The sequence below is a fragment of the Cannabis sativa genome, chromosome 1 (assembly GCF_029168945.1).
Source record: "Cannabis sativa cultivar Pink pepper isolate KNU-18-1 chromosome 1, ASM2916894v1, whole genome shotgun sequence".
Classification (NCBI taxonomy): Eukaryota; Viridiplantae; Streptophyta; class Magnoliopsida; order Rosales; family Cannabaceae; genus Cannabis; species Cannabis sativa.
In genome coordinates, this window is record NC_083601.1 from 1,563,387 (window position 1) to 1,586,838 (window position 23,452).

The following is a 23,452-nucleotide window of genomic DNA, read 5'->3' on the forward strand; positions in this document are numbered from 1 at the left end:
TTGGGGGACAAACTCAAGTTTTGCTAATTAAAGTTTATACCAAATTTTCCTTGAAAAAATGTTCTATTTTTAAGAGAGGTTGGTGGTGTCAATTTTATTTATTTTTCTAAGTTGGTAGAATCATTTAGGATGGCGTTTTTCTTTTCCTTTTCTTAGAAAGTAATCGTATATGTAATGTACTATGCTCACATGAAAATTTGGGAAAAAATAAATATAGGATTACTATTTTTTTTCCTTTCTTTTCAATATATACATATGTAACATACATAAGATTTTCTCTTTTTTGGCTTGAAATTCAAGAAAGGACCACAAAATTAATGTATTTTTAGAACCACTTATAATTCATTCAATGATCACGCACATGCATTTTGTTTTATTGCATGATTGAAGGGGATACATAGGATTCAATTTCATCTATTTAAAACCTTTTACCTTTACGAAATATACATATTATTGTATTATAATTTATATGAGTAGATTATATGATTATTAGTAAATATATATGAAGCATTGAGTTGGTAACAAATTCATTAAAAAAAACAAACTAACAGCGTTTTTATGCGAAGGGATCGAATATTATACTTTCAACCACACCATAGTTGATAAAAAAAAATTAAATAAACCAACCAACACCATTGTGATCAGAGTACAAATAATAGTAATAATAATAAGACTAATTAGAATTTTAGCTCTTTGAACTTTAACATGTACTAGATTATGCCTCTTGAATTTTCTGACCGTTAAAAATTTCCTCTGAACTATTTAGATTGTTGGATTTAAAGACTTTTGTTCAATTTCATTCAATTTTACTAATTCGGTGATTGTCCAGTACTAAACTATGCTCTCCAGATTTTTAAATTTACCAAATCACGCCCCTCTAATTTTAACATGTGTCAAATCATACCCTTGAATTTTCATATATATATATATATATATTTATATTAGACTTTTCTTAGTAAAATTTAACATAAGTCTTTAAATTCAACAATCTCAATAGTTTAGGAAAAAATTTAAACGGTTTTTAAAATTTAAAAAATATGATTTAGTACATGTTAAAGTTCGGAAAATAATCCTATTTAACCTAAAAATAAATAAAAAAATATAAGTAGGTAACTCGTATATGAAAAAGTATCCTCATTCCAATTAGGATAATCACATATTAAATTCATCAATACTAATTTTAACAACATTTAGGGACGAGGGCTGGCAATAACCATCTCATAAGCAATCTCATCACATGACTTTATACTTATGTATATATGAATATAATTATTCTTTCTTTATCTTTGTTATTTTAGATAAAAAAAAAAAAAAAAAATCAATGATACCACATTTTGAATCTGCGCAACTCCTAAATGGTGTAAAGTTAAAGATATTGGCCAACTTCCAATTGAATTTCCATCAATGAACAACTTTTGAATATGCTTGGCACTTCTGCCTACCGTTATATATAAATAAACTTTAATCATAACTAAATCTACTTTTTCCTATCAATAGTATTTGAAAATAATTCAATTCAAATGTAAACTTGCACTTGCACACAATATGCTATCTTTCATTTGATGATATTCAAATTATAGATCTGTTACGTCAAGGGTCATTGAAAATTAATATAAATATCACTTTTAATTTCATGGGCCATGCAAACACCAGTTATTATATATCTTAATGTGTGGGTCTCCTTTCTTTTGTTTATATTTACGTAAACACCTATTTATTCCTTTATCTCTATTGGTACTAGAGATGGAAATTGGTCGGTTAATGTACGGGGAATGCAATCCCCGCCCCCATCCCCGCTACCTGTTTATAACCCCATCCCCGCCCCATCCCCGTCTAATAACCAACGGATTCGGGGTAGGGGAATACCCATCGGTTATGGAGAACCCATCGGGTATCCATTAAGGTAAAATGAAAAAACAAATTAATTTAAAATAATTGAAAAAAATAAGTTAAACTAATATTCTCACAAATATTTATTATGCATTCATAATTCATATAAGATAAAAAATAAACTTACTTAAAAAAAAAGCATAACCTAATAGAAAATAAAAACTAAATATGTGTCAAAGTTTGAAAAAAAAAACAAAAAAAATTATATATATCTATATCGGGGTCGGATATGGTGCGGATAGTATTATCCCCGCCCCCGCCCCATCCCCGCTTCGGGTATTGAAATTGTCCTCCACCACCGCCCCATTAACCACTAAGATGGGGAATCCCCACCCCATTAGGGGCGGGTCCCCGCGGTTACCCATCCCCGCGGTATAAATTTCCATCTCTAATTGGTACTATACTATTTTATTAAATTGGTATAGAATCTTCACATCATTTCACTTTAACAACGCATTAAATTATACACCAAATTAGTATACACCAAATTCTACACCGTTAGAGCATCTCCAAAGAGCACACCAAATTTAGTGTCACACTATCACTAAATTTGATGTCAAAAATTATTTTCACTCCAATGACAACACCAAAAATTATACTAAAAAAATATTCTTTATTATTATATTAATTTTTTAATAAAATAAAAAAAATATATTATATTAATTAACTAAAATCACTATAATTAACTAAAATGCATCCCTCCAAATAAAGAGTCACATGTGAAACTGACAGTTTAAACTTTATAATCAACGTGTTAAATTTTTTTGAATTTTTTGAAATTTTATAAGATGTCTTAATAACTATATAATATACACGATTATGAAAAAAAAAAGACTAAGAAAATGTCTTGAATGCCGAAACAGGTAGCAGTACATCAGTGCGCCACTTTTAAAGAGGTACATTATTTTTCGCGATGTTAAATTTTTTCAAATTTTTAAAAATTTTATAGGATGTCTTAAATAACTGTAAAGGTACATCAGTGCACCACTTTTAAAAAGATACATTGTAATTTTATAAATACAATTAATAATATAAATATATATACACATTAATTAAAAAAAAAGAGTGTATGCCGTGTGCTACAATGCACCATATACTGGAAATAAAAATATAATTTTTTTGAGAATGTGAATAAATTATTATGTGAGAATAAAAATGAAAATATGTAAAAAAAAATATATAAATTATAAATTTATAGGGATAAAAATAAAAATATACCATGACAAAAATAAATTTTTTTATTTTGTCGGTATAAATATAAAAATATTTTTTAAAAAAAAAAAATTATTAGAAGTTGAATGGATACATCATCCTATTTCACTAGGCGGCCAATAAATATATAGTATTATAATTTTGAAAATAATACAAATGGGGAGTTATGTCACAAGTTTTGGTCAAATACTCTGCAGAAAACTTGGTATGCTCTTATTTAAGGTTCAGCTCTCTAAAATATCGTTTTATATACAAGTTAGCTTGTCAAAATCGTCTTCAAACAAAGGATAGATTGCTGAGATTTGGAGTATAACAGAAAACAAATGTTTAATGAGTCACATGTGCACCTAATTTTTCAATGCTGCTACAAGTACAACAGCTAAACTTTTTGCTCTATTTTACAATGTATTGGTATTACAGTTCAGTAGAGGACATTGGAAGCTTGTTTGAAGTGTATAAAGAGGGAAAAAATGTCGAAATTCCGCAGTGAATTTATTGTGGCTGCTTTAAATATGTTGGTATACTGTGTTTGGGAAGCTAGAAACGTATGTTTTTGGGAACAAAAAGTATATACTTTAAATAATATAATCAAAAAGATTAAAAGTGATGTTTGTAATAGGTAGAGAGAAAAAAAATATAGTAGATAGTAATTGGTTTGGGATTTTGAGTTCTTATAGAGAAACTCTTAGCTAAGTTTTGAGTGATAATATTCACTCATTTACATCAAAAAAGAAAATAGTACAAATGGGGAGGGTTATTGTGACTCTATGTTTAAAAGGTTTATTATAAGAGTGTAATATATGAAATTGAATAAGTTTAGAAAGGAGATAATATAGAGTTGACTCATTATTGTTACTTAATTTCCAATGTGGAAAATTAAATCAAAAAGAGAAAATTGTCCCTTAAGATAGGTTAGTTAAGATGTATGTACCTTATTAGTGGTCCTAAAGAATTAAAATAATAATAAAGGAGTTAGCTTCGGTTGCACCAACACATGAGTAGTCTCTGGTAATTACTAATTATTTTTTTTTTTTTGTAGGGTAACCGATACAGGTTAAAATAACAAAGGTAACAAAGTTACACAACCAGAGGAGAATTTTCTTCCATCTATAATAGTTTATTGTCTATCCTAAGAGCATGCAGAGATACCCTAGGAGAGCTAGACAATAAAACCATAATATCAGAAAAGAAAACCTCAAAACTGAGAGTTGTCACTTCCGAACCACTAGTAAAACACCTGCAAAATAAAGAGAAATTAATTAATACATAATAAATATTTAATAAAAAAATGAAATTTCCCTTATAAATAAAATAAAATAAAATATGAAATTTTATATAAATAGTCACATAGAATTCTCTGACGTAGATACTTATTTATTTTCATCTCCATTCCTGACGGTGATTACACTACATTTGATGTGTTATTATTAGACCAAACTGACCTTACAAAATTAAACTAGCCATATAATAACTTTACAAAATCAAAACTAGTCATGTTAGCCTTACAAAACTAAAAATAGTCATACTGACCTTACAAAATTAAAACTAGCCATACTGGCCTTACAAAACCAAAAACTAGCCATACTAGCCTTACAAAACTAAAATAGCCATATTGGCCTTACAAAACCAAAACTAACCACATTGGCCGTACAAAGAAAACTAATTATTAAACTTACTGAAAGGGACAAATCGAAATGGAAGAGCCTGTAACTAAATTGAATTGAATATTTATAAACCGTTTCCTAGTTATATATATAATTGGTGTGGAAAAATTTAGACAATACTAAATTTGTATAAGTATTCAAATAAAGTTAGAATACTCAAAAGCAAATATGTGAGTATTTACTTAGAATAGCGAGTACTCAGACTTTAGGCTACTAAATAGACAAAATTGAAAATAGAAATAGAAAGAAAACAAGAGAATTATAGTAGTTCAGTCAGAACTTGATCTGCTTAGTCCACTTTTAGTAATGATTTCAGCTTAGTTTATTTGATTTGGATCACCCATTTATATAGAAAACAAGTGTCTTTTAAGATTCCATTACTGATCGACTTAGAACCGTTTTTACAATAAATGATAGTATTTAATTAGAATAAACGTTTAAAGAATAAATGAAGAAAATTTTTATTCGTTCTTGAATTAAGTGCAGCAACGTATGCGACTTGATAAGTTGTGAATTGCCCGTTCATATTCCAACACGCGAGCTCGCAGGCTCTATGGTGTTTGTACACGCAGGATGGCCTTTGGGCCTATTATTTGATTGTCTGCGTTCATATTTGATCGCATAGTCAGACTTTCTGTGTTGAGCACGTGGAACATGCGAGTCCCTGTCGAGTTGTCAAACACATTAGTCATTCAGACCAAACCTATGTAACGAAACAATCTTTACTAGTCGTAAGAGAGGCATACTTGATCATCACATATAATTGGTATATGCGCGGTCAGTATTAAATCCTCTTGGTCCTACTTATTCCTTTTTACTATGTAAGGCATAATATGTGATTAGACACTGTCTCGATCGCATCTAATTCTCATAAGTTTACATCAAGCGAGATTAGCTCTATTAGAGCTATCTATTGACACGTCATCCTTTTCACTGGGAACTGGATCCACATGTCAGTTATCTACAAGACTGTACTTATATTTCTAGGCAAAAAATTCGTATTATAACACATGCCCCTAGTTTTGCGATGATAATTGTTTGTCAAATAACAAAACTATTCATGAGGGACAGGCTAGTTGTTCTGTCACATGACGATGACTCTTGGTTGTCTTGTTAAGGGTTTTGAAATGACAGTCACATTTATTATTTTATTTTTCCAATCTACCACGTCATCAAACTCTTTGGGATTCGTGCATGCGTGTTTTGAGATAACCATTGGATTGAGTGACTTTTGATTTTCTAATGCCACGTGTCAAGATCCTTACAAATGAGACTTATTCATATTTAAACCCCTGGGATATGAATTAATTTACTTCATTTTCCTCTCATTTTCAGTTTCCATTGAGATTACTCTCTCTAAAATTTTAAGAGAAATCTTTTTTCAAAATTCAATCATTGGCTGAAGATTGTTTTGAAGTTCGAAAGGGTTTTTCGAAGTGATAATTAAGCTCAGAAGAATAAGCTTTTGGATCAAAGGTTGGTTTTTTTTCTTTCTAAAAACTCTCTTTGTTTAATGTGTTTTCTTTGAATAATCGCATGCCTTCTGGGTAGAAATTGCATGAAAATAGTAGGATAGGTTCTGGACAATAAAATCGCATGCCATCCGATACACCAATGGTCAGTGGTCTAAAGCTATCAGCTTATGGCGGTCCTCTTGTTGACAATCCTTAGCATTATAGATATATTGTTGGTGCTTTGCAATACTTAGTCATCACCAGGCTTAAGATCAATAAATTATGTCAATTCATGGCCAACCCTCTGCAGTCTCATTGGCATGTTGTAAAGAGGATTCTTAGATATCTAAGTGGTACCATTGACTATTGACTTCATCTCAGAAAACCAAATCACTATGAGTTCACTGTATTTTGTGATGTAGATTGGGTCATAGACCCCAATGCAGAAGGTAAACTTCTAGTTTTACAATATTCTTTGATTCTAATCTCATAGCTTCGTAATGTAAGAAGCAGCACACATTGTCTCAAAGTAGTATTGAAGCTGAGTTTTGAAGCCTAGCTCACACTATTGAACTTACTTGGTTGCACTCCCTATTTACTGAATTGCACATTGCTTTGCTTAAACTTCCTATAGTGCAGTGTGACAACTTAAGCACAGTCCTTCTTACTGCCACTTCAATTTTTCATGCTCGCACCAAACACATCGAACTTGATCTCTACTTTGTCCTAGAGATAATTCTTCAGCATTTGGTCCAAATAAAACATGTGACAGCTTTTGATCAACTTGCTGATGGTCTAACCAAACCAATTTCCAATCAACTGTTCTCTTTTTATAAACACAAATTTACAATTGGTGAGCCTACCAATTCTAAGTTTGAGGTGTGTATTAAGAACAGTTGATTACTGAGTTAGTTATGATGGTTGTTAGGTTCGATTAGCTGCCAACTGTCACTAGTTGGTTAGATTGATTTGTGTTTCTACTTTTGTATATAAACTCATGTAACTTTTACTTAATCAATTAAGAACTTTCTTTTTTTTCTTTCTCTGTTTGCCTTTCTCTTTCTTTGTTCTTTCTTCTTCCTCTGATTTCATTCTGCTTCAATGCCAAAGAGGATCAAACACCTCCAACATCTTCTAATTCTTTTCTTCACTTAAATTTTGTTTTAAAAGTCCCAGCTATAACTAAAATCCGTATTATTTCCAAACTTACTAATGTTTATGTTGAATTTCAAAAATCTTATTGTAAAGTCGTAAGACAACAATTTTTTTTTTTTGATAAACTCAAGACAAGCAACTTACTCATAGTCTATTCTATTTTATTTTGAGTTTTATTTTTAGATTCGTTTTGTCTGTACTATTACCACATGTACTACGAGTACGACACCGTACTCACTGAATAATACAGTGATATGAACGTAAAACAGATCATTAATTTGATTTAATATCTTTTAAGAGATGCTCCACTACTCCACTGCCCACGTGTTAGTAAGCTTTTGTGGCTGTTTCTTGTCCTAATGTTTCGTCAAAACAAGCCATATTTCATTATCAAGATAAAATCAGAGACACCCTAGGCCATATCCCAATTAACCAGATTCAAAGAAATGACATTTACGAATCATATTATTTTATCCTTTGAAATGTACCATTTTCAAAATAAAAAGGCATGGCATTCAATTCAGCTATTATATTGGTTACCATTAGAAATTAATTACTACAAGAAACAATAGCACATTTCAAAAATAGTTCATGACCCCTAGCAGTTTTTTTTAAGTGTTATTAGAAATTAATTATCTCTCATTTCAATATATGGTGCATTTTTGTAACAAAGTTGGACATGGATTAAGTTATTTTATACTTGCGACTAATAATGAGTTAACAAAGTACAATAATAATTTGTCGTGTATCTTAACTAATGTACTTAACGAGTTTTATCAATGAACATTAGTCCTTTATCAAAAAAAAGAAAAAATTACATTTACAAAAACAGTCAATATTACATTGTTGTCTGAAATCATTAGTTGGGGTCTTATAGCAAAAATGGAAAGTATTCGGTTAGGAGAGCGGCCATAATGTAATAATGATTCCACCAAAGGTGAAAACTTTCTGTGGAGGGTGTGTAATAAATGGCTACTTGTGGGAGAAGCCTTTTTGTAAAAAGTGTGTATAGAGGTGAATCTAACTTGCTGTTGGTATCGTAACAAAAGAGAATAATTTTGATCGAAAACAAAAGAGATGTATTGTGCATGTTCTTTGGGGTTTTGCACATTCCTCACAGGAAACTGGAAACTTGCTGATGACTTGTGTGACTGCTTTTCATCATATTTATGATGACTCTATTAACATTTCTTATGCAGGTGCACTCTATGTGCTCAACTGAGAAATTGACCAAGTTCATTATGGTGCCTTGGGTGATCTGGAATAGGAAAAATAAAAGGCTGCTGAATTGTCATGTTCAAACTTACGAGGATGTTGTGGAAGGGGACTCTATGCTGGATACAGGATTGCTCTAATATTGCTGCTAAACCAGTTGGTGCTCTGAAAAGACATGAACCAGATTGTCTCCACATCTTGCGGGGGTGGTGTTGGTGAACTGCGATGCTGCTATTATTAAGGACTCGTCGGTCAGTCTGTGGTTTCAGAGTTGTGATGCATGATGAGAGGGGGGGAAGTATCTTAGCTGTGGAATGAATCTGTGTACAAGGCTGGCTGAGGCTATGGCAGTTCGGCATGGTTGGAGAAGGTTAGAAAGCTGAACATTAAAGATTTTTGGATCACTTCAGATTGTGCGTAGTATATTAAATCTGCTCTAAAGAACAACATTATTAAAGAGATGGGTTGGGCCTAGTGATTGATGAGATAAATGATACAGGACTGCTCAGATTTTGCTCTTCTATTTTTTTACTCATTTAGAGAAGCTAACCTGGTAGCCCATAGTATCTATACGTTTGCTTTACAAAACAATGTTTTTTGCTCCTCAATTGCGATTGTTCCCTCGTGTGTTCTGGTTGTAATTCTTGCTTGTTTAATGAAGTTCCAGTTTTAAAAAATGATGGTCAAGTAAGATGGGAATACAGTACAGAAGACATTAATGATTGTAGAATGAGAGTGATATCTGTATAATGCAACACACGTAATTTGCCAGATTAACTAAATCTTGGACCAAGATACACCATAACTAGATCTAGGGACAATGCTGATAAAAACATGTACTTACAGAAACATGTATTGTTCAAACAGTAATTACACGAAACATATTAGACAACTTAATATATATCCAAATAAGCACAATATACTGGTTCTTCTTCATAGATTCAACAAAAGCACAAACCTTTGCATCATCCCAGCAAGTATTTACCTCTAAACGTACTAGACAAGATTGATTAGCCATAGCATCGAATGGGATCATTGCATCCTTTCTCCGTGGATTGTTTGAAACCAAAACGGCCTCCTTTCGCAAGGTACTGTTGATGGTACTCTTCTGCTCGGTAGAACCTCTTCGCCGGCAGGATTTCAGTAACAATCTTCCTACTAAATTGTTTTTGATACTTTTCCAGTGATTCTTTTGCTATCTTCTCTTGTTCAGGAGTGTAGTAGTATATCCCAGATCTGTATTGAGTTCCAACATCATTCCCCTGTTTATAAAAATAACAAGATGTTATTAAGTTGGCTATACCATCGTTGACATATGAGGAGTACTTGGGGTTGCTGCCAAAAGAAATAATCTGATAGGACTACGCTCCAATGAACCAGTGACACAACAAGAAGATCCACACTCTAGGCCTTGAAATCGAGAGGTCTGCTATGTCATGGCCATTTTTCAATGCTTTTCCCACATAGTACTAACAAAGAGCATCTCCCTATGATCTTATGTATTAACTTAACATGCACTCCAAGGAAAGCCCATAATTTTCAAAGATAGGCTACCTGTCTAACCCTACTACATAGAAAGGACTTGAACCTCAGATTAGTAAATCACATGCCTCACCATTTGAGCTAGCCTCGAAATGAATATGCAAGTAACCCAATAATTGAAATATAAACAAAACCACGATCAGACAACACAAAGACCACAAAAGAGCATCATAGAAAAATGATGAAAGTAAATAATGAATCTCCAGTAGAGTTCCAGACGCACAAGCACAAATTTAAAGGAGAAATATCAGTACACTTAATGGAAAACTCACATAACAATTATTCCACACCCAAAAAAACAAAAAAAAAACAACTCCAATTGAGCAATTCTCTTTCATCACCTTTTAACCACGCTTGATATGAATACTCATAGAGGATTACTCAGCAAATAAACAAGAGAGAATAAAAAAAGAACATTTCCCAGAACATGGGTCCCGTGGAAAGTTTAGGCATGATAATGAGCTCAAAATGGATCTATAAAATAATTCAACATCTCATAATTACTCCGTATGATAAAACTACAGCCACAACCCCAGTAGTAAATTACAATAAAGCACGGAAAAAAAGTTAGAAACAACGTACAGAGATATGTAACAGTTGTGATAACTTCAGCATGTGCAATTTTTATCATATAAAGTTTTCGCATTTGTTTATAATGGTTGGATAATTTAGACAGGGAGATCCAAACAAGACAGTAGGAAAAGATAGTTATAATGACTTTAACATATAAACAACTCGCTGGGTCTCAAATGATTATTTTTAAAAGAAAACAGGATTGTCTACATGATAGAAGAACAAATACAAAATAGATGCGGTTTGAGTCCCCAAATAGATAAGGGTATCGATGCATTTGTAGTATGTTTGTGTTCGGGGAGTGAAGATTTAAATTCTCTTCAATATTCCAAAACAAAGGCCAAACAAATTAAGCATCACATAGATGATAGACCAATACATATGCCCGAATAGGAAAAACAAAACCAGGATACCAAGAAGTTGGAAGAACCATGGATAAACAATTCACAATACGCAGAAGACAGAAAACATGGAAACAAGACACCAAGATGCACCAAATACATCAATCGAAAGCAGCAAATATAAATTTAATTTAACAAAAATGAATCAAGCATGGAAAGTCACAGACCCGAAATTTCACACCCCACAAAAGAATCAAGCAAACACAAGAATTATCATCCTATATCCAAGTAAAGAATCAAATTAACGATTACATACTTAGAACTTAGAAGTTATTATCATTACCAAAGCTACAAAATTTTGTCTGAGCTGAATTCCATAAATAAACAATAAAAATGCAAAAAATTGAATCCAAGAAACCTCAATTGCATACAATATTCTAAAATCAAAACCTCACCTGACGATTCGGCGTGGTGGGATCATGCCTGGCAAAGAAAGCATCAAGCAGAGACTCGTAGCTGCACTCTTTAGGATCGTACTGAACCCTAACGACCTCCGAATGGTTTGTCGTACCTGTACAGATATCCTCATAAGTAGGATTGTGAAGCAAACCCTGGCTATAACCCACCTCGGTCTTGGAAACACCAGGAACTCGCTGGAAAGCCAGCTCGACTCCCCAGAAACAGCCGGCACCGAACTGGGCAAACTCCTGGCCTGGGGCAGGCACGTCCTCATCGGGACCCTGGGCGATGGACGATGATTCGGAGGAATATTCAGGGGATTTGGAGGCGAAGCCAAGCTTGTTAAGCAAATTCATGGTGATGGAGGAACTGGGGAGAGAAAAGGGTCGGTGAGTTTGGGGGAAGGATGAAATGGGTTTTGGGCGGAAGTTAGAGAGAGAAGGAATGAAGGGTTTAGAGAGAGAAAAAGCTCCGGTGGTGGAGATAAGCATAAATGGGGTGGTAGAGGCGGTGGTGGTTGTCAAGGCCAAGTTTTTGAGCATTTTCTTATGTGGGGATGACGTGTTGCGTTTTTGATAGTTTTGATAGGTTGTGCTTGTTTCTTGTTTGAAACTACTTCTTTATTATTTTATTTATTTTTTTAATACAGAAAAATGTTTTATAATTTTATTTTATTTTGTTTCCTCCCCGAATTAATATTATAAATTCTATTTTTTGTTTATTGTAAAAATTGGTAAATTTTTGTCGAAAGTTGACGTGGCAGAGTCCTACTGGGTATAAACTTAATCGGAGTGGTCCCACTTTCAGACTAGATTATGTTTGCATGGCATATCCAATGGTCAGCGTCGTACAAAGGAAAAGAGTAATGTGGAGAAATGCATACCATAATTTTTCTATTTGAACAAAAATGCATACCATAATTTTGAAGTTACACGTTCTACCTAGAAAATTCTATTGGGGACCACCACAAGTGATTGCTTATGTAATTTTTTAAGTATAGTTTAGGATGAGAATTATAAGGTTTCATCTTATCATTAATTGGTGATACGTGGAGTAATTCATATTCTTATATATGACTTAATACTCTATCATTTATTCTATGTAGGACAATATCCACAATAATTTAGCATAAGTGAGCTTAACAAACCCCAACCTCGACCCTAGATCTCAGCTCAAATCTAGGCTTCGATTTGGACTTCGAAACCCATACCTAATACCTTAGATTAAGAATCTGGGAACTCGCACCGTAACCTAACCTCAGATCACGAACCTGAACCATAGCTTGTACCCTGTCTCGGACCCAAACTCCGATCCCGACCTAGACCAGAACAACCCTGCCCCTGGCTAAAATCTCAAATCTGAGCTCGTACCCCAAAACCTAGCCCGAACCCGAACTACCTAAACCTCACAAACACAAACTTCAAAACATGTACTCTAGCTTGGTCTCGAACCTCAGACCCTAAACCCCACACAGGACCTTAGGCCTCGACCCCCACCCAAATCCCAGTTTCAATCCCATCGAAATACAACTTAAGCTCTTAAAAATTACATTATAAGCTAACAGGGACCATTTTTTATGTGTTGAATAATACAATTGGTATTGTATTAAAATTTGTGATTATAATAATTAATATAATACAAATTTTAGTTCAAACATAACATTCAATTTATTTAATACAATACAACTCCTTTGATTATACAACATTTCTGAACTGTAAGAGTATTCTCTTTAACAATAATACTCTTTAACATCATTAACTATTGAAATGTGATGAATGATGAGTGATGAGTTGCGATAAGACTAGTTAATTTTTGCCACTACTGATTATTAGGGTAGGACATTTAGATCCAAAAACTAAGCCCATCTGGATGACACGACTCACGCGTACTTAATAAACTTGAAATTGACACTACGGAAATTTAAGTTTAGGTAGTGCCACCCGCAAATATTCGAGTTTAAGTCCGAGTGCACATTTTGGTGTAAATTCGAGTTAGGTTGTCACCCGACTACTACACATACTAACTTACTTTACGTGATTAAACCGCCACTACTACAAAATGATTGACTTTTTCCATGAGTTTATAACTGTTTTTTATACTATTTCTCATCAGTTTTTAAAACTGTTGGCTATGTGGGTGTCATAAAAAAGTAAAACTTTAAAAGACGATTTATAACTGTTGAAAAAAAATTACTTTAAATGAAAGTTTACAACGGTGGAAAAAAGTCACTATAAATATTTGTTTTTAAAAAATATTATGTATCTAATACTATTTAATTTTCCTAATGAAAGGTCTAAACAATTTTTGCACAAAAATTTATAATTGGTTCTTAGATTAGTAACACCTAAAAATTCTATAAAATTAAAATTAAAAATTTGTTTTAATTTTACAGAAGTTAAAAAACAAAATATTCAGAAGATAAACACAAAAATAAATTCACAAATACATATTTGAAGATACAAATACAAATACATAAACAAATATATATGTGTATTTATATGTTGAGATTGTTGGGCGAGCTTCTTCACGGAGGTGGAGCAACATCGATGGCCAAGTGGCTTAAGGGTATTAGGTTTGAGAACTCGACGAGCCCATCCATGACCTCCACTTTTGCCTATGGTGATCAGAGATGGCACCAACGTGCATTACTGAGAAATAACGAGGGAGAGAGAGAGAGAGAGAGAGAGAGAGAGAGAGAGAGAGAGAGGGTGGAAGGGGCTCAGGGATTTGGGCTTTCAACGAGACCATTCGTTGCCTCCATTTTAGCCAAATGTCGTCAGAAATGGCTCATCGGTGTGGAGCCAAGAGAAATGAGAGAGAGAAGTTAGGGGAGATGGACGAAAAAAGAGAAGGAGTGCTAGGGAGGGCGTGAGCTAGGGAGAAGAACTAGGTTTGTCGTCAGCCAGAGGTGGTTGGCCCTAGCTTGGTTCCGACGCCGCACAACAAGAACAGAGAAAGAGAGAGAGGATCGGGAAAGAGAGAAAAAATTTAGAATTTTCAATTTTTTTTTTTCATTTAGGGTTACACTATTTTTAGATATACCCTAATTAATTAATTAATTAAAATAAAACAAAACAAAATCTAATGCAAAATAACATGCTAAAAAGAATACAAAAAAGAATTTTTCCCAATAATTTATCACTGTTGAGAATATTAATTTCCAACACTGATAAATTGTTAAGTACACTTAGTATTTCCAACACTTATAAATTATCGAGAATTTTTTTTTTATTTAGTATTGTCCACGATTTTCTTTCGTTAGCAATAGCTATTCCAACGGTTTTTTTTCATTGGAGGAAAAACTTTCGCTTACCTATTATACCGATTTTCATTGTTGATGACTCTTATTCAGTGTTGGGAATAATCCAATACTACTATAACTATGATAATAATCTCTTATATAAAAAATAAACAATAAATATCTGTGTAATAATATGATTCGAGAAGTAAAACTTAAACAATTGTCACAGAAAATATATATAATACAAAATTGAATTAAAAGACCAGATGTGTATTAATTAATCAATTCCAAAAAAAAAAACATTTATCACATAATATTAAAAATTAAGCTCACTCACTCATCGTATAATTAATTTTTCATAGTATAGAAACAAGAAGTGCTAGAAAAGAAGCTAGCATAAGATGTGAAAAGGCAGAATAAGCTGATGAAGTAGGAAGGTTATTCTTATTATTATTATTGGCCTTGGAAGAAGGGTTGGGATAATCAGATGGGTCTGTAGTAGTAGGGGTGGCCTGGGGTGAGTAAGCTGAGGTTGGTGCATAAGCTTGATTATTCTCATGAACGTTAAGTTGAATCTTCATTCCTCCAAGACAGTGTAACTTGTTACCACACACAAAGAACATGTCTCCAGGTTTATTCAATGTGATTGTTGTGTTTCCTGCTGAGTATGCTTTCAAAACGTTTGTCGTATTGCAACTCTCATAATTTTCTTTTGTCACTTCACTTACACTGTGGGTTGATGAGTACTGGAACACTGCATATGAACATATAATTCATTAATACATGTACTTGAAATTTTGATCATAACTATATAACCAGCTATATGTAGTACCTTTTTTTGGGGTATGGAACTAGCTATAGTATTTTATTTGAATTTGCATTGATAACCACTTGAATTATTTTTTATTGACTATTTTACAAAATATTATGTATTAAATAATAATTTATTTTTATAAAATAATGACATTAAATAAATAAGTCTAGTATAACTAATTTAATATTTTACATATATTGTACTATTTTCAACCATATGTATTATTATTAATTTGTTCAATTAAAAAGAAAAAAAAAAGGACAAATTTAAACATATATATATATAAAAATTATTAGCTATAGTATAATTTGTTTGGGAATATGTGATTAAAGAGTACATATTTGTAAAATGAAGAGATATTTTGCTAATTTAATGGGTAAATACTATTTTGGACCCTCTGTTTTATTAAAGTTACCAATTGGACCCTGTGTTTTGTTAAATGACAAAATGGACCCTGTATTTTCTAAAATAGTACAAATAGGACCCTGAATTGATTTTTTGTCAAAATAAAGTTTAATTATAATCCGATCTAAAAGTGCTATGACAAAACTGTTTACATTTTTTGTATCTGTTCGTATTAAGCATTGTCTTCAAGTTGGTTGTGTTAAAAAAAATTGTCAAAAATTAAGTTCAGGGTCCTATTTTTACTATTTTAGAAAATACATGGTCCATTTTGTCATTTAACAAAACACAGGGTCCAATCTGTAACTTTTGCAAAACACAGGGTCCAAAATGGTATTTACCCTAATTTAATTTTAATATTACATCATGTGTTCATATTCATTTATTTAATATTTCACACATAACGGAGTCTTGATTTAAGGTAACTTGGTATAATTACAATTCAAGCTACAAATGAAAAAATATATATACTGTGTGTTAGACATATAAATAATTAAAAATAGTAATGTACTTATAATTACCAAGAACATCGCCAACGTTGAATGTCTTGTCCTTTGTCCATGAGTCGAGATTGGTACTTATATCCCACCCAGAACTATCTCCCACCGTGTACGTAGCTGCTCTACATGTTATGGCTGCACCCCCAAACATAACAATTATTATACCATAAACCACAATCAACTTTTTCTGATTCATAATATTAATTATAATTAAAAAGAAAGATAAATAGATAGAGAGAGAGATCACAATTAAGAATATAGAGACTAGACACACATCTCTATCTTGATTTATACATTGAGGGTTGCTTGTATTAGATTACCTAACTTCAACGTAGAGAAGGAATTGCGTTTTTCAGTGTATATATATTATACATCATTTTTCTTTAATCACTTGAGAATTCGAACTATGTGGCAAAAAGTCCATCCTAACATTATTATGTGTTTTGTGTAATTAAGAGTCGTGATAATGAAGGCAGGTGATTACCTACTTTTATTATATATATATATATATACTCTTAGACCTTAGTAGTATTTATATGTGCATAAATTGGGTAATTAAAGATAAATAAATTGTGTTGGTGGTTAGGTGTGGGAAGTCGGAAGATCTAGAGATGAATTGTTTATTGGTGTATAGAGCAGTTTAACACCTCCCAACCTCCAATTCTCTCTTTTTTATGAATTTGACAAATTGGCCTCGTAAGAATAAACACACCAATTAACTCACATTCCTTATTCTAAAAAAAATCAAACTATCATTAGCAATACCTTACCTAAGTATCCACAAATATGATATAATTGGTCCTAAAATACAATAATATAAATACATTAACTTACCCTTTGTAGTTTGTTTGTTGCACCATTTCTAATGATTTTTATACCATTCATATTGTTCCACATTATTTGGGTAAGCATTTTTTTCAATAATGATAAAATTAAATAAAAAAAATTATATTTTTTTACAAAATTATAATATATATATATATATAGCAATACATCATCAAGATGCTCTTATATTAGTTGATCATATATTTTTTATATGGAAAGTGTTCACTCTGTTTTTTCAAGACAAAAGATTTTACATGCTTCAACCAATAATTCAATTTAGTTTAAAGTAGAATAGAACTTGCAATTTTTAATTTACAATATATAGCAACATTTTGGTTTGCTAAGGTAGTGATCTAGTGTATAGAAAGACTATTAAAAACCTATTTATACGCAAATGTAAGCCATTAGTACTAGGGGCGAAGCCAGGACAAAATATTTAGGGAGGCCAATTGTAGTGACCGCTTTAGTAAGTTGGATTTGTAAAGGCAATTAGTATTAATTTCTGTTAATTTTATAATTATTTATGAATTTGTTTATTTGTGAACTCCAGTATTTAAGAATGAGTATTAGAGTTATAATTAGGGGTGCACACGGGTCGGATTTTCGGGTTTTCGGGCCATCGGATTCGGGTTTTCGGGTATCGGGTATTGTAAATCTACAACTGAACCCGGTGTTCGGGTTTACGGGTGTATCGAGTTCGGGTCGGTTATGTTCGGGTTGGGTGTACTCGGGTTCGGGTCCTACTGGGCTGAGCCCGAATTTTTAGTTTATGGGCCGAAGCAATGCAACCTCTGGGATGGGACTCCGCCGACGAAGAGAACCAGTCGCCGACTGGGTGAGTCGGACGAGACGATTCGAGTGGGACGGTGGGTGTGTGGCCGGCCGTGGGTGGGTGGGAGTGGGAACTGTGGGAGTGGCGAGTGGGACGGTGGTCTGGTGCTAAGTGATTGTGTGTGTGTCGTGTGGTGACTGTGTGTGTGATATTACAATTACAAATGTACATTCCTATGGAAAATTGGAAATGATAATTAATGAATGTGCAGTGCAGCAGCCCTATTGAATAGTTTGTTGAATAATGAAGTCTGGTGGTGGGTGGAATACGAAAGGAGTCATTTAGAATATGAATAGCAAGAGTCAGATATTATTTATTATTAATGTATTAATTTTTTAATAAAAAAAAAACCCACAGTTTTTAATTTTTATCATTTTCGGGTTGCGGGTTCTAACCCGACCACCGAAAACATGTAATATGTGACCCGAACCCGAAACCCGTAACAGTAATTTTCGGGTACAACCCGACCCGACTATACGGGTTTTCCGAGGGTCAGTTTTTTTGGCATCGGGTCGGGGCGGGTACTCGGGTTTTTCGGGTGTGCGGGTCCAAATGTGCAGCCCTAGTTATAATTTCTCAATTCTGGAGATTTTATTAAACTCTAGGGGTATTATTTGACTTACATGTGAAATATGTTATTTTTGTAATTTTTGCTCAGCGACAACGAAAAATGCGATGGATGGCTAGTTTGATCACATGGGTAAGTTTAAAACCTTATTTCTTAGTGAAAAATATTTTAGAGAAAATTAAATATCGGGGTTAAGCGGGGTTATGGAATTTGACCATTTTACCCCTAGCTTTATAAATACTTAAGTTATAACCTAAAGGGTAAATTAGTCATTTTGTTAAGTGAAGGTTGAGGTGGCAGCCTAGCTTAGTGACACCTAGCTAGATTAATTTCAGCAAGAGATTGATTAATCTCTTTTCATTTGAATCAATTAAGGAATAAAGAGAAAACCTAAAATTGAAGGAAACCTCTCTTTCCTTCCTCTCTCTCTTCGAAACCAGCAAGAACAAGGAAGATTGTTGCTGATTTGTGGTGGTTTCAGCAAATAAATCTTGGGAGAATCAAGCTAAGGTAAGCCCTAGTAATACCATTCCTTAGTTTTTAAGTTTTTACTTGGTTTGGGTTTATGGTTTTGAGAATTAATGGTTGTTAGCTAGGGTTAGGTTGAGTTGTAGTTCGAATTTTAGGGTTCATTTGAGTTGGTTTCAAGTTCTTGCAGCTGGTTTTAGTGTGTGGTGTTGGATTTATGCAAGTTTGAGCTTTGAGTTCAAAGCTTTGATCTCTAATGGCATATTTGTTTACATTGAGTTTTTCTGTGAAATACTGGCTGGAATATATTGTATATACCCTAATTAGGTACTCTGGAAGGTTTGGTTGCATTTGGTGGAGGATTGAGCACGAAATGAAAAATTTGGTGTGAACTGGTACAAACCGGGTAACCGGTTTTACACGTACGTGTAAAACCGGCTAGCCGAGTTTTGGCAGGGTCCCCGAATGCTTCGTTTTCTCAATTTTCGTCCATTTCAGTGCCGTGGTTAGGTGCTTCCTATTTCCAGAGTTTGTGTAACCCCTAGAAAGTATAGCAGAACCTAGGGTTATGGGTTCGGGTTTCCTGGGATTAGGATTTTGATCATGTAACTTACCCTGTTTTATAATGTGATTAAGGCATCCATCTAGCACGAGACTTTCCGTTCAGGTCGGCCAGCACACTTGAATCTGGAAAGAAGGTAAGAACTGAATATAATGTGTGATATCAATATCCGAGTGTATGTATATGTTATGTGTATATGCATGCTTAATGTGTTAGTTGTACTACCAACACTTGTACAGTTAAGGTATAGAGTGCATTGGTATAGTGAAAGTTATTTGAGAGTACATTTCAGTGATACCAGCACAAGTACGGAGAAGTACTTAGTGTGCGTGGTATATCACCCAGTGGTACTCAAGGTATGAAACAAACCCTACCAACACTCGTACAGTGAGGTACGTAGTGTATGTGGTATAGTGGCTATACCCAAGTATTGAACGTTCTTACTCATCTGTTGAGCCTTGTAAATAGGTGTATGAGCGCCTAAATACAAGTCGGAAATTATATAATATGTTATATGCTTTTCTTTTGGAGTCTGTCGACTCACAGTTTGCTTCCATGTGTAGGTAAAGGAAAGGCGAAAGCTGAACAGGAGTGAACCTGAGCTAGGATAAATTGGTCCGTAAGTTTTGGTGGGTGGAGAGTGTTGACAAAGATCAATTTCTCGCTTTAATTCATTGGGACGCGATTTGTCATCCTAAAGCTTGTGGTGGCTTGGACATTAATTAAGAGGTTTTATGACATGAATTTAACCTTGATTGCCATATTAGGGTGGGCCTTAGCTAAGGGGAGGATTCCTCATGGTGCAAAGTCTTTCGTGCTAAGTATTGTAAGCATGGTGGGAACTTTTAGAACTCCTTTTGCATAATAATGTCTCTTGAGGTGCCTAAGGCATTTTTAAAACTATGGATTTTATCCGTCGAGAGAGTTGTTGGTTGGTGGGTAGCATATCGAGTGTGGATATTTGGAGTTCTCCTTGGGTTCCTTGGATGGAGTGGGATGCTTACTTGGCTGCCTTTAATCCAAAGATTCAATGGCCTTCTCAATTTCGTCTTAACCACCTTATGAGGGATGATGGCCAATTGGACCTTGAGGCCATCTCCTATTGGTTTTGTCCGAAATTCATTGAAGCTTTAAGTGATTTTAAGGTTCTTCCTAGGGGCTCGAAAGATATTCTTATTTGGAAAGATTCTACTAATGGAAGCTTCTCGGTAAAGCGACTTATAAATCTCTGTCCAAATTTAGAGATGGTGGCATTGATGGGCTCTTTAAACAGCTGTAGAAGATCCATTTTCATGAAAGAATCAAACTTTTTTTTGTGGAAGATTGGCTTTGATTTATTGTTGTGTGGTAAGAGACTCAAGAGTTTATTTGGGAATAGGCGTGTTTGTGCGTTGTGTTTGAATGATGAGGATTCACTTGTTCATCTTTTTTTTTTCACTATCCTTTGGCGCGAAGTTGTTGGTTTAGGTGTCGTTGGGGTATTCGAGTGATTCCTTAGCCTTCTCCTCCTTAAGGGATATTCTCTCTTGGATTCTGAATCCTCTAGTGCCAGATTTCATACACCAACGTTCTTATTAGTCCTTTACTCATTTTCCTGCTTCCCTGTGTTTTGTTCTGTGGAATGCTCGTAACAAAGCTTTCCAAGATGGAATTGTGTCCTCTGGGACTCCATCATGAAATATGCTTTGGGATTTTTGTAGGAACCGTGTATGAGTGGTTTGGAGATTGAGGCTCATCTTAGTGTTATGAGGCCAACAATAGAGTTTGTAGTTTTGGAGGCTGATTAGAATATTTTTGTTGATGCTTTTGTAAAGGATAAGATGGCTTTCTTGGCCATTGTTTCCTTGGATAAATAGAAGTCCTTCATTGGAGCCTTTTCAGTTAAGGTTCAGGGATCGATTCCTTTCTCGATGGTGAGGCACTAGCTATCTGTCATGCTATCTCTAGATGCATCGCGAATTGTTGGTTGGGATGCTCATATTTTCTCCAATTGTAAGGTGACTGTGGAGGCTACAATTTCACTCTTGATCCCGAATTGGAAGGCTACTGCTGGTTTCTTGCAGTTGTTCAAGGTGTTATCAGACTATAATTCTTGTAAAATTTCCTAGTTTCCTAGGCTGTCAAACTCTAAAGCTCATGATCTTGCTAAAAGAGATGCGTCCTTAAATTTCTGTGATTTTTTCTCTTATGATTTTGTGTTGTTGGTGGCTGGGAACTAGACTGTTTTGTGTTTGTATTTTTTTTCTCCATTTCTTTTGGTTTAATGAAATGCTTAGTTTATAAAAAAATAATTCAATAAAAAAAAAAGACTTTTGAGTTAATAGTGTTTGTTTAAATCAACACCATTAGTGTCATTAATTACAACACAGGTGTAATTGATGTTAATAATAACATCAACCAATGCTATTATTAACAATTTTATTTACTAACTGACTATTTTTTTATTCTAATAATAGTGTGATATTGGAGAAAGTGTTTGGGTCTGAGTCCATTGCACACTCATCCACTTCCAAGCAAGTAACCAATGCCATTTCAAATTTTCAAAGAAAATCTTTGATATTGTAATTAGTTTTTCTATCGAGCAGGCAATAGTTTTAAACCAAGTACTTCATGGAGAGCATATTACTATAATAATATAATCAAGGATATTTTTAAGCATTTTTCTAGTCCCTTGAGAAAGTTAGTTACCAAGGCGAAGTACTTGTTGGAGTAGTCTTCTTCAAAAAAATAAGGACAAAATGAATGAATGTGGCTCCCAAGACCTAACATAAAAGTAAAAATGCACTAGAAAAGTGGAGGCGCACCCTTAATGACACATCATGACAACTCAAAAAGATGGTTGTACTCTAACAATCCATGATCACTTAATCATACTTTTTGACACGGCACGAAATCGACACAAGCCTAATTCGATACGAAAAATTTGTGATTAAACATGGTACGAAAAAATATAGGCTTAGTACTATACGACACGATAAACCCGAAAGCATGACACATAAGTACGAATAAATTAACTCAAAAGCATGACACATTAAAAAGTTCAGTAATTTGATAATAATAACAATGATAAATATTTATTTATCGATTAAATGTTAGATTAAAATCTTATTGTGGACACATATTATGTATAATGTATATGCTATTATAAAGTGTGATACAAAAATAAGTGACCAATTATGTTATGGATATCAAAAGAGTATTAAGTTATCATAAAAATATTGTGTAGACATAAGTTAATTTATAGTTTATTGAGGAGCCAAATTATAAATACCAAAAACTCATTCTATTATGAGCCTATAAATAGATAGTAGTCCTCAAGAAATACCAAGAGTTCTTGTATTCTCTCCTTCCCTATTAGAGAAAATACTTTAGAGAAATAATGTATTCTTGAAAGATCATGACTTTTTGCATAATCTCTAACAATGGCTCTAGGTTAGTGCTTCCACTCATCTCGTTATCATATTTTTCTTCTTTGATTTAGCAAATATTTTATAAACTATGATTTATGATTTTTTATACTAAAGCACTTTTAGAAACATGATTAGATCTGTGATTATATATATTTTTTGAGTGTTTTATAAACCCTAATATTAAAATAATAGCAATATTCAAATTATAATAATTATAATTATTTTTTATATGATTGTGTGTAACTATTATTGAAAAAAGATACAAAAGTAATTAAAACTATAAAATACACATATTTTAAGATTTAACTCATCAATTGTAATAAAA

General features: G+C 33.3%; 2 protein-coding genes across 2 annotated transcripts; both read right to left on the minus strand.

The window, feature by feature from the left end:
- Positions 1 to 9,291: 9,291 nt before the first annotated feature.
- On the minus strand, positions 9,292 to 12,207 carry LOC115705870 (peptide methionine sulfoxide reductase A1). The gene is made up of 2 exons (XM_030633317.2): positions 11,502 to 12,207; positions 9,292 to 9,852 (listed from the first exon to the last, which is right to left on the minus strand). The coding sequence occupies exons 1-2, from the start codon at positions 12,045 to 12,047 to the stop codon at positions 9,601 to 9,603; spliced, it is 798 nt and encodes a 265-aa protein (XP_030489177.1). The 5' UTR covers positions 12,048 to 12,207; the 3' UTR covers positions 9,292 to 9,600.
- A 2,879-nt stretch (positions 12,208 to 15,086) lies between these two features.
- Positions 15,087 to 16,791, minus strand: LOC115706650 (stellacyanin). Its single transcript, XM_030634367.2, has 2 exons — positions 16,484 to 16,791; positions 15,087 to 15,500 (listed from the first exon to the last, which is right to left on the minus strand). The coding sequence occupies exons 1-2, from the start codon at positions 16,656 to 16,658 to the stop codon at positions 15,103 to 15,105; spliced, it is 573 nt and encodes a 190-aa protein (XP_030490227.2). The 5' UTR covers positions 16,659 to 16,791; the 3' UTR covers positions 15,087 to 15,102.
- Positions 16,792 to 23,452: the final 6,661 nt, after the last annotated feature.